At 38.0% G+C, this 15,696-nt stretch overlaps 1 protein-coding gene across 1 annotated transcript in view; it reads left to right on the top strand.

Annotated features, from left to right (window-relative positions):
* The window catches only part of LOC117401291 (fer-1-like protein 6), a 202,711-nt gene that overhangs the window by 117,707 nt on the left and 69,308 nt on the right, over positions 1–15,696 (top strand). The window contains exons 28-31 of the mRNA XM_059013927.1: positions 77–183; positions 3,301–3,429; positions 4,664–4,810; positions 14,442–14,569. Of these exons, the coding sequence (XP_058869910.1) occupies positions 77–183; positions 3,301–3,429; positions 4,664–4,810; positions 14,442–14,569 (511 nt within the window). The remainder of the gene's footprint in view (positions 1–76; positions 184–3,300; positions 3,430–4,663; positions 4,811–14,441; positions 14,570–15,696) is intronic.

Genomic DNA, 15,696 nt, shown 5'->3' with positions numbered 1-15,696 from the left:
AATTTAACAGCACCACTAATATCATTATTCATTTTGATTAAAAATTATATATTTTTTTATCCTCTTATGTTCCTAGTGAATGGAAGTCCTGACATCTATTCTTCAATTGAAGGTGGTAATAAGAAAAATAAATTTGCCAAAAAGAAAGGACATCTGGAGCAGCCAAACCTGACAACTCTGCAGGTAACATGGATTTGTATTTGCAGTGTGGTGAGGGTGGTGGTGGGCCGAAAAATGGTGCTATACACTTATTTGGTTGTCAGTTATAAAACATATAAGAACTGTGAGCATGGAAACAAATAACTTGCCAAAATATACAGTCACCTCCAAAATTATTGGCACCCTTGATAAAGATGACCAAAAAAGACTGTATAAAATAAATAATAACATTACTGAGCTATATTGTAATTTTCCAACATGTGGCATATATTTGACTTTATTAATGATTCAATGGAATCAACCAAAATTACACATTTCTCAAATTACAAATTTATTACCAAAAAAATGAAGTGTCACAATTATTGGCAACCTTGTTTTCAGTACTTTGTGCACCCTCCCCTTGCAAGGATAATGGCACTGAGTCTTTTTCTATAATGTTTAATGAGATTGGAGAACACATTATTATTATTATTATTATTATTATTATTATTTGTTTATTTAGGAGACGCCTTTATTCAAGGCGATTTACAGAGACTAGGGTGTGTGAACTATGCATCAGCTGCAGAGTCACTTACAATTACATCTCACCCAAAAGACAGAGCACAAGGAGGTTAAGTGACTTGCTCAGGGTCACACAATGAGTCAGTGGCTGAGGTGGAATTTGAACCGGGGACCTCCTGGTTACAAGGCCTTTTCTTTAACCACTGGACCACACAGCCTCCCCTGAACAAAAGAACATAAGAAAGTATACAAACAAGAGGAGGCCATTCAGCCCATCTTGCTCGTTTGGTTGTTAGTAGTTTATTGATCCCAGAATCTCATCAAGCAGCTTCTTGAAGGATCCCAGGGTGTCGGCTTCAACAACATTACTGGGGAGTTGGTTCCAGACCCTCACAATTCTCTGTGTAAAAAAGTGCCTCCTATTTTCTGTTCTGAATGCCCCTTTATCTAATCTCCATTTGTGACCCCTGGTCCTTGTTTCTTTTTTCAGGTCAAAAAAGTCCCCTGGGTCGACATTGTCTATACCTTTTAGGATTTTGAATGCTTGAATCAGATCACCGCATAGTCTTCTTTGTTCAAGACTGAATAGATTAAGTTCTTTTAGCCTGTCTGCATACAACCTGCCTTTTAAACCCAGGATAATTCTGGTTGCTCTTCTTTGCAATCTTTCTAGAGCAGCAATATCCTTTTTGTAATGAGGTGACCAGAACTGAATACAGTATTCTAGGTGAGGTCTTACTAATGCATTGTAAAGTTTTAACATTACTTCCCTTGATTTAAATTCAGCACTTCTCACAATATATCCAAGCATCTTGTTGGCCTTTTTTTTATAGCTTCCCCACATTTTTTTTTATTACCTGCATGCAGTACTTTACACTTTTCTCTATTAAATGTCATTTGCCATGTGTCTCCCCAGTTCTGAATGCTGTCTAGCCTTATCCAGGGCGACTTACAATTGTTACAAGATATCACATTATACATTATTTCACATACAATTACCCATTTTATACAGTTGGGTTTTTACTGGAGCAATCTAGGTAAAGTACCTCGCTCAAGGGTACAACAGCAGTGTCCCCCACTGGGGATTGAACCCACAACCCTCCGGTCAAGAGTCCGGAGCCCTAACCACTACTCCACACTGCTGCCCAGGATATTGTTACCATATAGGTAATTTTCCATTTTGGATCTTATTATAGTTTCCATAAGTAGTCTTATGTTACCTGGTTCGGTTTTGTCTCCCTTTTTGTGGATCGGTATTACGTTTGCAATTTTCCAGTCTGTTGGTACAACCCCTGTGTCAAGAGACTGTTGCATGATCTTGGTTAGCGGTTTGTAAATAACTTCTTTTGTTTCTTTGAGTACTATTGGGAGGATCTCATCTGGCCCAGGGGATTTGTTTATTTTAAGTGTAATTTTGCTTCACAGAGTCAAATGAAGTCTTGGAATAATGCTACGTTAACATACTGAATTACATACCTCTTTGTAGTTTTACATACTTAATGAAAAACTGTGACATTTAAAAATGTGACATTTCGAAATCCAACATCTTAAATACTATTATACAACTATTATTGCTTCTGGTAGACTACAATACAATATTGTTCTGTAGTTTCTTTGATTACATGATGTTAGATAAAACATCTAAATTATGTTAATCTAGGTGTTTTTGTTTTTTTTTGTTCAGCTACACATCAGGCAGTAACACAGAAGCACAACCGCACACAATCAACAAAAAACAAAATAACGGGTCCCTAGGTTCTCCCACCCCCTTCCCTCCCCAGATCCATATTCCAGTAGAGGGAGAGCCGAGGAACAAAATGAGGGGTCTCTTGTCTTTCTAACTTGAACAGAGGCTGAAATATCAGCTATTAAAATGTAATGGAGGTACCTCATGCTGCTGCCTGGCAAAGTGCTGTCTGTCTCGGGCAAACCTCTCCCGAGGACTCGGCCGTGGCTGACCACATTCTTTTTTCGCCAGAGTAGTTATTTTTCCACGAGAATGAAAGAACCCCACAAAAGAAGATCCCCCTCACGACAAAAGAAATTACATTCTAAATTCCTTTTTTACCAGAGTACTTCTGTTTTTGCCAGAACAGCTGCTTTTTTCAGTCGGAGAAAAAAAGATTTTAAAAAGATAAAATAAACACATTTCCCAACGCAGCCCTAAACAGACACAACTTACTTGACTGGAAATGTAGAATACGCATCGCCTCAATAGTAATTGATTGTAGATTAAAGGATACTAAAAAAAACCCGTTTTTGTTTATTTGTTTGTCCACCCAACATACCATGCATGCAGATGGTACCGATATTCTTCACAATTTATTGAATAGCTTGTTGTAGTCACCGACAGCATGAATAAATGCTAATGATTTCATTTTACATTTTTTGAATTGGCTGGCCAAATAAGGGCCTGTGTTAACTATATAATAAAAAATAATTTCACATTTGTAAACTCAGGAAACTGCAAATGCACGTCTAACTTTTCACCCTGTATATAGTGAGGTTGCCATGGACATCTGAGGTCAGGCACTTTAATTCAAGGGCTATGAGAAAATACATAAATAAAAAGAGATGGCATTACCAAGAGCAATGAATGAAGTAGGTTTGTAAAATGAATGTTATTCTCTGTTCTTTCAGATATATAACAAAGAGTTGGAAGCCGAGTTCAACAACTTTGATGACTGTGTGAAAACCTTTGAACTCTGTCGAGGAAAAGCAAATGAAGAAGACAGTCTGCAGGAAGACAGAGCTGTGGGGAAATTTAAGGTTGGTCATTCAATAACACTGTATCACATCTCATTCAATAACACTGCATCACATCTCATTCAATAACACTGCATCACATCTCATTCAATAACACTGCATCACATCTCATTCAATAACACTGCATCACATCTCATTCAATAACACTGCATCACATCTCATTCAATAACACTGCATCACATCTCATTCAATAACACTGCATCACATCTCATTCAATAACACTGCATCACATCTCATTCAGTAACACTGCATCACATCTCATTCAATAACACTGCATCACATCTCATTCAGTAACACTGTATCACATCTCATTCAATAACACTGCATCACATCTCATTCAATAACACTGTATCACATCTCATCCAATAACACTGTATCACATCTCATTCAATAACACTGCATCACATCTCATTCAATAACACTGCATCACATCTCATTCAATAACACTGCATCACATCTCATTCAATAACACTGCATCACATCTCATTCAATAACACTGCATCACATCTCATTCAATAACACTGCATCACATCTCATTCAATAACACTGCATCACATCTCATTCAATAACACTGCATCACATCTCATTCAATAACACTGCATCACATCTCATTCAATAACACTGCATCACATCTCATTCAATAACACTGCATCACATCTCATTCAATGGCCCATTTGTTGTTAAGATCTAGCACAACCGTGCTCCACCCCAATTTGAGATCCTGCAGTTTGAATTAGTTTTCTTTAGCCCAGGGCTTTACAGGCACTGTGGTCAGGGCCAAAGAGATTGAGATTTTGAGATTTAAATTGTATACGATTCTATTTAATTTCTGTTAGGATAAAAATGCTGAATATCTAAAGGGCCTCAAGTCCTTAGCTGCCAGTATGGTGGTGATTTTTTTTTTTTTTAAACTGTTGACCCAAATGCACTCTGATCTTCAGAGTAATTAGCCATAACCATGTCATGTCATCTTCTTCAGCCAATCATGGCATTTCATTTATCCAAGCCATTTTATAAGAGAAGTTTATAGGTTGTCCAGTGACCAATTCAGAATTGAGTCATTTTTTAATCAATTGAAATATATGTTAATTTAACCTTCTTAAAATAGTGACCGTTTCTATTTTCTATGTATCAATGGCTTGTCTTGAAATTGTAATGGGCAAATATAAGTTTTCGTAAATTACTGACAGGATCCACGTATTTCAGAAGCATTTTTAATGCAATTTTTAAAATACAGGGCAGATTCTGTGTATACAAGTGCACTGATGAGCATGATGGTGATGATGACGATGAGAGCAGTCCTGGTGCAGGCCAGTTCAGAATTCTACAAGGAATGCCACCCAACCATGCCATCAAAGTCTTGATAAGGGTCTACATTGTATCAGTAAGTATTTCTACTGTACTATAATCATAAGGCGTGTCCTATTACTTTTACTAAGGTAAGGTACATTATGCTGTAATACAGATGTGCTCAAATTTGTTGGTACCCTTACAGCTCATTGAAATAATGCTTCATTCCTCCTGAAAAGTGACGAAATTAAAAGCTATTTTATCATGTATACTTGCATGCCTTTGGTATGTCATAGAATAAAGCAAAGAAGCTGTGAAAAGAGGTGAATTATTGCTTATTCTACAAAGATATTCTAAAATGGCCTGGACACATTTGTTGGTACCCCTTAGAAAAGATAATAAATAATTGGATTATAGTGATATTTCAAACTAATTAGTTTCTTTAATTAGTATCACACATGTCTCCAATCTTGTAATCAGTCATTCAGCCTATTTAAATGGAGAAAAGTAGTCACTGTGCTGTTTGGTATCATTGTGTGCACAACACTGAACATGGACCAGAGAAAGCAAAGGAGAGAGTTGCCTGAGGAGATCAGAAAGAAAATAATAGACAAGCATGGTAAAGGTAAAGGCTACAAGACCATCTCCAAGCAGCTTGATGTTCCTGTGACAACAGTTGCAAATATTATTAAGAAGTTTAAGGTCCATGGAACTGTAGCCAACCTCCCTGGGCACGGCCACAAGAGGAAAATCGACCCCAGATTGAACAGAAGGATAGTGCGAATGGTAGAAAGAGAACCAAGGATAACTGCCAAAGAGATACAAACTGAACTCCAAGGTGAAGGTACGTCAGTTTCTGATTGCACCATCCGTCGCTTTTTGAGCGAAGGTGGGCTCCATGGAAGAAGACCCAGGAGGACTCCACTTTTGAAAGAAAAACATAAAAAAGCCAGATTGGAATTTGCTAGAATGCATATTGACAAGCCACAATCCTTCTGGGAGAATGTCCTTTGGACAGATGAGTCAAAACTGGAGCTTTTTGGCAAGTCACATCAGCTCTATGTTCACAGACGAAAAAATGAAGCTTTCAAAGAAAAGAACACCATACCTACAGTGAAACATGGAGGAGGCTCGGTTATGTTTTGGGGCTGCTTTGCTGCGCCTGGCACAGGATGCCTTGAATCTGTGCAGGGCACAATGAAATCTCAAGACTATCAAGGCATTCTGGAGCAAAACGTACTGCCCAGTGTCAGAAAGCTCTGTCTCAGTCGCAGGTCATGGGTCCTCCAACAGGATAATGACCCAAAACACACAGCTAAAAGCACCCAAGAATGGATAAGAACAAAACATTGGACTATTCTGAAGTGGCCTTCTATGAGTCCTGATCTGAATCCTATCGAACATCTATGGAAAGAGCTGAAACTTGCAGTCTGGAGAAGGCACCCATCAAACCTGAGACAGCTGGAGCAGTTTGCTCAGGAAGAGTGGGCCAAACTCCCTGTTAACAGGTGCAGAAGTCTCATTGAGAGCTACAGAAAACATTTGATTGCAGTGATTGCCTCTGAAGGTTGTGCAACAAAATATTAGGTTAGCGGTCCCATCATTTTTGTCCATGCCATTTTCATTTGTTTTATTATTTACAATATTATGTTGAATAAAAAATCAAAAGCAAAGTCTGATTTCTATTAAATATGGAATAAACAATGGTGGATGCCAATTACTTTTGTCAGTTTCAAGTTATTTCAGAGAAAATTGTGCATTCTTTGTTTTTTGTGGAGGGGTACCAACAAATTTGAGCATGTCTGTAACACTTCATATTACATGTCCTGGTTTTTTTGTGCAAGATTCTTATTTACTATTATTTATATCTCTGATGTAATTTCCTGGTAACAAGCTGTGGCAAAGTGTCTTGCAGTGTGCAGGTGTAGTTGGTGACGTGCTCAGGAATAACACACACAAGACAGTGAAAGTTCAATAAAACAGCTCCTTTATTTGGCTGGGTTGGTGTCAACAACACTTAAATAATAAGCAAGGGCTCTACACAGCCATGTGTATCGCTCCGTGCAAAACAATGGTTTCAGTCCCGAAATAATACAACATTTTATAACACCAAACACAGACACAGTCACTTCTCCAGACAGTGAGTGCTCGTGTGCAGGTGGGGTGAAAGACAACAGTTTGTGAAACAGGGGTGCAGTGTAGTCTGGGTTTTGGTGCTGGCTAGTAGCTACAGCTCCCGGTTTGTGTTAGTCGTCTAACAGTGACAAAAAACAAACAGTTAGCACAATCAAACAAACAAAACACTCACAATAATGAATTACTTCAGTTTCCTAAATGGGTCCTTTCAGTAACCACAACGAAGGAACAGATAGCTCGGCCACTTCCCATAAATACCCTCAGTCACACCCTCTTTCAGTGGTGTGGCCAATCACGTATCCTCCAATCCATGACTGACACATCACCTACCATATTAAGGCATTGACTTCTGGTATTGTGGCTCCACCCCCTTCTTGGAAGGCCGGCTTCCGACTGACCCTAGAATGAACTGCCAAACCATCCAATATGGGGCACACTGTTCCTGTTATACCGCGCCCTCACAGGTCGGGAGGGAGATTGTTGATTCATTTTCATTTTGTCACACAGGCTCTGACAGGAATGAATGTGTACAAGTATAGCATATGATTGGGGATGGAAAGGTGTAGGACAGTGATACTCAATTAGACTGATCCAGACAGTGATATTCCATTAGACTGATCCAGACAGTGATATTCCATTAGACTGATCCAGACAGTGATATTCAATTAGACTGATCCAGACAGTGATATTCCATGAGACTGATCCAGACAGTGATACTCAATTAGACTGATCCAGACAGTGATATTCCATTAGACTGATCCAGACAGTGATACTCAATTAGACTGATCCAGACAGTGATACTCAATTAGACTGATCCAGACAGTGATATTCCATTAGACTGATCCAGACAGTGATACTCAATTAGACTGATCCAGACAGTGATACTCAATTAGACTGATGCAGACAGTGATACTCAATTAGACTGATCCAGGGCCACTTTTGGAATTCCATGACAACACGCGGGCCATTTGCACATAAGGGCCCCCAAAAATGTAAAACCCTTGAATACAAACTTAATAGGATGTAGAAAACCATATGTCATTAATATGCAAAATAATACTACAGTAGTCTCTGCATATAGGAACACCTCCTAAGACAACACTTCAGCTTAAGGAACACCCTTGTGGTGAAATGGAAGTTTCCCATTGTAAATGCCCCGCCTAAAGGAACAGGAACTTTGCTTAAAAACACCTTTTTGGCACGGCTAGCGATTCGTTGCTAACCGATTCAAAACTTAGTTTAACCTGAAAACTCATCATCAGATTCAAATTCAAATGGGTTATTCAATCTTTTCAAAACTGACTTGTCATTGCAAGAGTAATCTAGAGCTGCTACTGCATGTTTTATGTGTAGGGGTGCTGTGTTAATAACCTTTGTGCTGAAATTAATTCTCATATTAATAATTACTGTTGGAGCCGCTGCTGCATTTTTACCATATGTGGGGGTGCCTTGTTAATTAAGTTTGTCAGTTAGTTTATTATCATACGCTTGCCTATTGCTTTTCTCAATAGGCAAGCGTATGTTAGAATGGAGTTCCATTTACAACGTATTGAGGAGGCACGTCCCGGCCAAACAACATGGGTTTTAATGGGGAATTACCGATATATAGCTTGTTATATTTGATGCAGCCAATGCAATATACTATTCCTTTACTAATCCAAGTAAAAGTATGAGGATTTTGCTCCCTTAACTACTGTGTTGCACACATGTCATTTGTTTATTCAAAAAATCACTATCAAATGGCATGTGTGCATTTTTCAAAAAATGTGGTTTTCCAGACACTATACTTAGAGAAGCTCAGTTACGAGTACCGACAATAAACAGAAAGGATGCCTTGTACAAAACCAAAACACAGAATACCAACAATCGTATTCCCTTTGTTCTTGCATATCATCCTATGACCAAAAAAGTACAACACATCATACAAAGAAATTTTAGCATTCTTCAAGATGATCCTTCTACAGCTCCTATTTTCAATAACCCTCCTCTAATGTCATACAGAAGAGACAAAAATCTAAGAGAGCATCTGGTCCAGTAACATGCGACCCAATCTTAAGGGTACGTTTCCATGCAATAGGTCACGCTGTGCAACTTGTAAATACATTCACAGCAACACAGTAGTTAAGGGAGCAAAATCCTCATTTACTATCCATGATACTTTTACTTGCATTAGTAAAGGAATAGTATATTGCATTGGCTGCATCAAATGTAAAAAGCTATATGGCTTGGCTGATCGCTTCGTGCAACATCTGAGAAGTATACGAATTAACACCTCTACCTTTCCTGTCGCCAGACATTTTAACAGAAATGACCACACTATAGAAGACATCACAATTTGTGGGATGGTTCAATGCTATGGAAATAATGCTGTCAGGAAACAAAAGGAATGTGAACTTATTTTCAAACTAGTCACTTTGGAGCCGTTTGGAATGAACATTCTAGCATCATCATCCTGGAATTTTGTTTAAAAGACTACTTGTTTGTTTTTTATCAACTTCTTAAAGCACTGTTTTTTTGTATTCAGCCGATGAAGGACTTGTAGTCCGAAACGTCCTGATAATTGATTTGTAATCAATTATTCTACCTTTAAGTACCTGAAATATCATTTTCTTTTTTATCATTTTGGAACACAGCAGTTTTCATTTTTCTCAAACTTATATATATATATATATATATATATATTACATACAGTCTTGAACAAAGAAGACTACGCGGCGATCTGATTCAAACATTCAAAATCCTAAAAGGTATAGACAATGTCGACGCAGGGGACTTTTTTGACTTGAAAAAAAGAAACCAGGGGTCACAAACGGAGATTAGATAAAGGGGCATTCAGAACAGAAGATAGGAGGCACTTTTTTACACAGAGAATTGTGAGGGTATGGAACCAACTCCCCAGTAATGTTGTTATTATTATTATTTGTTTATTTAGCAGACGCCTTTATCCAAGGCGACTTACAGAGACTAGGGTGTGTGAACTATGCATCAGCTGCAGAGTCACTTACAATTACGTCTCACCCGAAAGACGGAGCACAAGGAGGTTAAGTGACTTGCACAGGGTCACACAATGAGTCAGTGGTTTAGGTGGGATTTGAACCGGGGACCTCCTGGTTACAAGCCCTTTTCTTTAACCACTGGACCACACAGCCTCCCAGCTACACCCTGGGATCCTTCAAGTAGCTGCTTGATGAGAGTCTGGGATCAATAAGCTACTAACAACCAAACGAGCAAGATGGGCTGAATTGTCTCCTCTTGTTTGTAAACTTTCTTATGTTCTTAAAACTTTAAAAGACGAATAACCTTCAACAATTTCCTGTTTGATTCCAAGTCCACTACCAAAAACAGTAGCAAGTCCACCTCCCCGCCCAGTAGAGTGAGATTTCTGGAAAAAAGAATAGTTAGGTGGAGAAGCCTCAATCAGGGAAACATTGTCATTCGGTCCAAGCCAAGTTTCAGTTAAAGAGAGAATATCAATGTTGTAATCCTGAATAAAATCACTAATTAACAAGGCTGTATTAGACAGATACCTGACATTAAATAAACCTAGGTGTAAATTGGTGCAATCAAGAGCATGTGATTGAGTAGTGGTAAAATGATTGCATAGGAAACAAGTGACTTACCCCTATTCTGGACCCAACACAATTCCGCTCAACCAGCAGCAGCCTCTCGCAGGTTAGTAGGAGGTCTTAGAAACTGGTGACGAAAGTTTCAGCTACCAACGTACTGTATATATCCATGGTTAATTAGCACAGTACCTGCACCAATTTGGACCAATTCACAGGGCAATTAAAAAAAGGAATGTAGCCAACCGTACCAGATTAAGTATGATTAATTTTTCTTCACCTATTCACACAAAGTGTTTAGCGATCTTAGCCCCACCCCCCACCGGCACTACGATTTACTGGCCCTGGTGCAATACTGTGAAATAGACCCCCCCCCCCCCCCCCCCCGAAGAATAAAAATGCACAGTGCTGCTGCAGCTCCACCTGAACAAAACATCTTGAAAATAAACACATCAGCAGAAAAATCGGAATCGCTCAAAAAAATAATAATTTAACAAAACATATTCTAATGTTATTTTAAGATGCCTGTGAACAAGACAGTAATCAATCAAGTAACAGTATATCCAAACATTTTAATAAAGCAATTGTGTAACAAGATGAATCAATTTCATTAATAACTTGATTTAGTTAATATTGAAACATATTACGATTATTTTCGGGTATTGTATAAAAAAAAAAAAAAAAAAAACTGATTCCTTTTGTTATGAGATATTGGGTGCAGTACAGCAGTATGAAAAAAAGAAATGGACTCGGGGCTGGGATAGCAATACAGACAATAATAAAACAAATACATGTGACCTCTCTCAGCAAATAAAAAATATACATGTAAAAACGTAATAGTTGATAGCTTTCCAGCGAGGATGTTTACATTTTACTATAAACATTAAAATATTTAATATATAAAATGTAATACTCTGTGTGGCAAAGTGGCTGCTGATTAAGACCAGATGCAGAGGTGATGCAGGGCAGACACAATCACACGTGAAAACTGTAATCCAATTTGGAAATGTTATTTTTATTTTTACACAAATCCTGGTCTGGCGACCAAACAATAATCCTCCAGCAATACACCCCTGGTGTAAAGCTCATCAGGAAAATAATAATAATGATTTGTAAACAAAACAAATAATAACACGTTAACCGCTCCCACAATACTACGAACACATATCACCAGTCCGGGTGCGTACAGCAGTGCTCAAGGTGGGTGATAACAAATAACAGTGACTGTGGTGTTGTTGTTCCGGGTAGTGCTGGCATTGTTTAGCCATCAGTATCAATCTAATTTAATTTAATTTAATCTTTAAAAAAAAAAAAAAAATAGTCAATTGCATTTCTTACGTGTTTATTTCTATACATTTGGAATCGCCCAATACGAGTGGTATTTTTGGAACTAATCCGTGGTATTTTTTCAGCACATAGCAAAACGCTGTTTGCCCAATTTGATTGACAGCTCCATCCTTCCTTACCATACACCGTCTGGATCATAGATATATAGCTGTGGTCTGGAGGCTGTAACTGACGCCATTTTGGCTAACACAGAATTCTTATCATGCACTAAGGAAGCGGGAATTTGGATCCAACATGGAACATATGGTCTTCAGTTTCATAACACTCAACGAGCTGAGAGACAACCCGGTTTCCTTGTTACAACGAAAAAATCAGCCAGACTCGAGAGGTAAAGAATCATTTCATGAGTTTTGATAGGCTGGTAACTCGACTCCTGTGTGCCACGCAGCTTGTTCATGGGGTGAATCAAAAGAACCGATTCAATGGGGACTCTGATCCGATTCCCATCGTTCACCTTAGTGAGTCATTCAAAAAGAACGATTCGTTCGCGAACTGCAGATCACTACTAGGAAAACATGCTAACCACTACACTAGACTCGTGCTTCATTCACGCCCCTCTGTGATGTAATCACCTCACACACAGAACTGACAGGCAGGCAGGGGAAATTAAACCAGTGTAGTGGGAGATCTATTTTTTTCGTGAGAACGAAAGAAGCTCAGGAACAAAAACTGGCCTCGTGAAAAAAGAACTGAAAAGGCCCAAATCCTTTTTTGTCAGGTCCAATTCTTCTTTCACACTCGTGAAAAAAAGGACACGAAAATAGAATTTAAAGTCGCTTAACATTTTAAAATATATATTTTTTTAAAAGACACATGGCAGACCATCGGATGTACAAATGAGTGCAAACCGACCCTCTGTTGTGTCTGTCTGCAGACCAGCTGCTGACTTATAACATTTGAAAAAAAGAAAAAAAAAACAGAACAAGATGGTAGCCTCGTGAAAAAGGATTACGTTTTGTGATGGCTACATTCTTTTTTTGTATGAGACATCTATCGAAAGAAGTGGAAATCCCATTGAAAACAATGGGGGATTAAAAAATGTGAATTTCCTTCAAACGGATTAATATTTTTACACGAAAACAAATGCAGGTCACCACAGCGAGTGTGTTCTACCACCAAAATAATCAGTTTAAAATTCCAAACCGACTTGGCGCAGGGCGAGGGGAAAAATGGTAAAAAAATTTACATTTTTTCACAGTATTTCAAAAAACGCACAAACGACTGGAACGCTACTATCCACATCAAGAGATCTACCCCAGGAGACAGTGCATACCATTTGTCAGGCAAATCCATCAAACGACTCAAAAGTTATTAAGGGCAAAGTCTGAGTTTAACATTGAATCCATGGTCAAACCCTAACTAATATTATACAGTGCCCCTATAATATATATATATATTATATATATATATATATAATGTGCTTTAGTGAGTCACAGGAAGAAAATTTCATCTAGGGTTTCTCTGCCATCATACATTACGAGACCGAAGATAGAGTAATTTATAAACTGTCACAGAAACACGAGATGGAATTGTTTTCCTGTAACTGTAAAAATTGTTTTCCTGTAAATGAACGTTCCATAAATATAGTCCTCTATACAACGATCTTCTCTATAAAATGAGTGTAACTGTAATAATAATAATAATAATAATAATAATAATAATAATAAAGTATTTATCTTGGTAATTGATGTGAATATTTCCAGATATCAAGCAGTTATTAAAACTGCTTCTGGGAAAGTTGCCTAGTAGTTCTGCCTTGGACAGCAGAAGCAGTGTGACCTTGGGAAGAGCTTGATGAAGAAACCGGTTCAGTTTGTCCCACAGTACTTCTCTCTGTACTACTTACAGCGACTGTAGACATCTCAGAGGTGCTCGTATTTTCCGGGATGTTTTGATTTAGCCATTCCTCAATTGACTTCTTATTAAAAAGGTTGAAATTTACTTAAAACGACATTTTGTTAATAGCTAATGGAGTGCTCTTGCTTGATTAGTTTTTGTGATGCGGTTACAAAGATTCCAAGGGCATATATCAGGGATTATATCCCTCTAGCACAACCGTATTTAGAATGCGTGGAACCTTTCTATTGAAGGAGAGAGAGAGAGAGAGAGAGAGAGAGAGAGGGAGAGAGAGAGAGAGAGATGTGTTTCCATTTATATTATGATCTTGCTATTGTTTGTTTTGGATCAGCAGGGAGGGGGCTAAATTCCTCCCTGCCAGAAAAAAAAAACATGTGAGAATGTGGCTGGAGCCTTAATTAGATAATTGTTAATTATTGATTAATTGGGCTCCAGCTACATACTATAAAAAGGCAAGAGAAAGCCTTTGTCTGTGTGGTGGAGAGTTGGAGAGTACAAGAGTCATACAGCCAACCTGTCACCGCACGCACGCACGCACGCACGCACGCACGCACAGTACAGGAAATACAGGAAATACAGGAGCAAGGTATAATACATTTGAATGCATATTTAAGTGAAAACTGAAAACTGACAGAAATAGTTAAATTCTGACTTCACTTAGCTAACACTCAAAGCTGATTTGCATTGGGTTCCAGTTTATCCACAGATGCAGAACAGTCTTTACAGTTGTTATAAAAACCTAAACGAGATGTAATCTTGAGAAGTTGGGCAGGTTATTTATTTATTTATTTATTTATTTACTTTTAATTTGTTTTTTCTTAGGCTTTCAATCTACATCCAGCAGATCCAGATGGTAAATCTGATCCTTATATTGTACTACAACTGGGAAAAACTCAAATCAAGGACCGAGATAACTATATCCCCAAGCAGCTGAATCCTGTGTTTGGAAGGTCTGTGAAATTAAATTGCTTTAGTCTGTTTCAATGTTTCAATGCCTTTGAGGCATGTGTAGTGTTTTCTTAAAACATGAATACGCATTATATTGAACGCCTGATACTGAATGAATGACTGGTGTAGATTACATTACAGTAGTTGTTAAAATGCCAGTACGTGATTTACAAAGATCTCTGGTTACAGCCTGGGCTTGTCTTCCATGCAGCTCTTCAGATGTGGTAGATACAATGCTCCATGTCCATGAAAAAGGGGCACCTATTGGGGTCAGTAAGGGTTTTGTCCAGCCAATATAATTCTATATGCAAGTGTTTAAGCAGAACAAAGGAAAATAGAACATCGACTCAACCCCTTTCTTTTGTTTAGTATTTGTTTTAAAATCCAATTTAAGTAAAAAATGTACCCAATAAAGCTGTGATACTCAATTAGACTGATCCAGAAAGTGATACTCAATTAGACTGATCAAGACAGTGATAATCAATTAGACTGATCCAGACAGTGATATTCAATTAGACTGATCCAGACAGTGATACTCAGTTAGACTGATCCAGACAGTGATATTCAATTAGACTGATCCAGACAGTGATACTCAATTAGACTAATCCAGACAGTGATATTCAATTAGACTGATCCAGACAGTGATACTCAATTAGACTGATCCAGACAGTGATATTCAATTAGACTGATCCAGACAGTGATATTCAATTAGACTGATCCAGACAGTGATATTCAATTAGACTGATCCAGACAGTGATATTCAATTAGACTGATCCAGACAGTGATATTCAATTAGACTGATCCAGACAGTGATATTCAATTAGACTGATCCAGACAGTGATATTCAATTAGACTGATCCAGACAGTGATATTCAATTAGACTGATCCAGACAGCGATATTCAATTAGACTGATCCAGACAGCGATATTCAATTAGACTGATCCAGACAGCGATATTCAATTAGACTGATCCAGACAGTGATATTCAATTAGCCTGATCCAGACAGTGATATTCAATTAGACTGATCCAGAAAGTGATATTCAATTAGACTGATCCAGAAAGTGATATTCAATTAGACTGATCCAGACAGTGATATTCAATTAGACTGATCCAGACAGTGATATTCAAT

Source organism: Acipenser ruthenus, chromosome 47 (assembly GCF_902713425.1).
Source record: "Acipenser ruthenus chromosome 47, fAciRut3.2 maternal haplotype, whole genome shotgun sequence".
Taxonomy (NCBI): domain Eukaryota; kingdom Metazoa; phylum Chordata; class Actinopteri; order Acipenseriformes; family Acipenseridae; genus Acipenser; species Acipenser ruthenus.
Note: the sequence above shows the minus strand (reverse complement) of the source record. Positions and strands in the feature narration are given on the sequence as shown.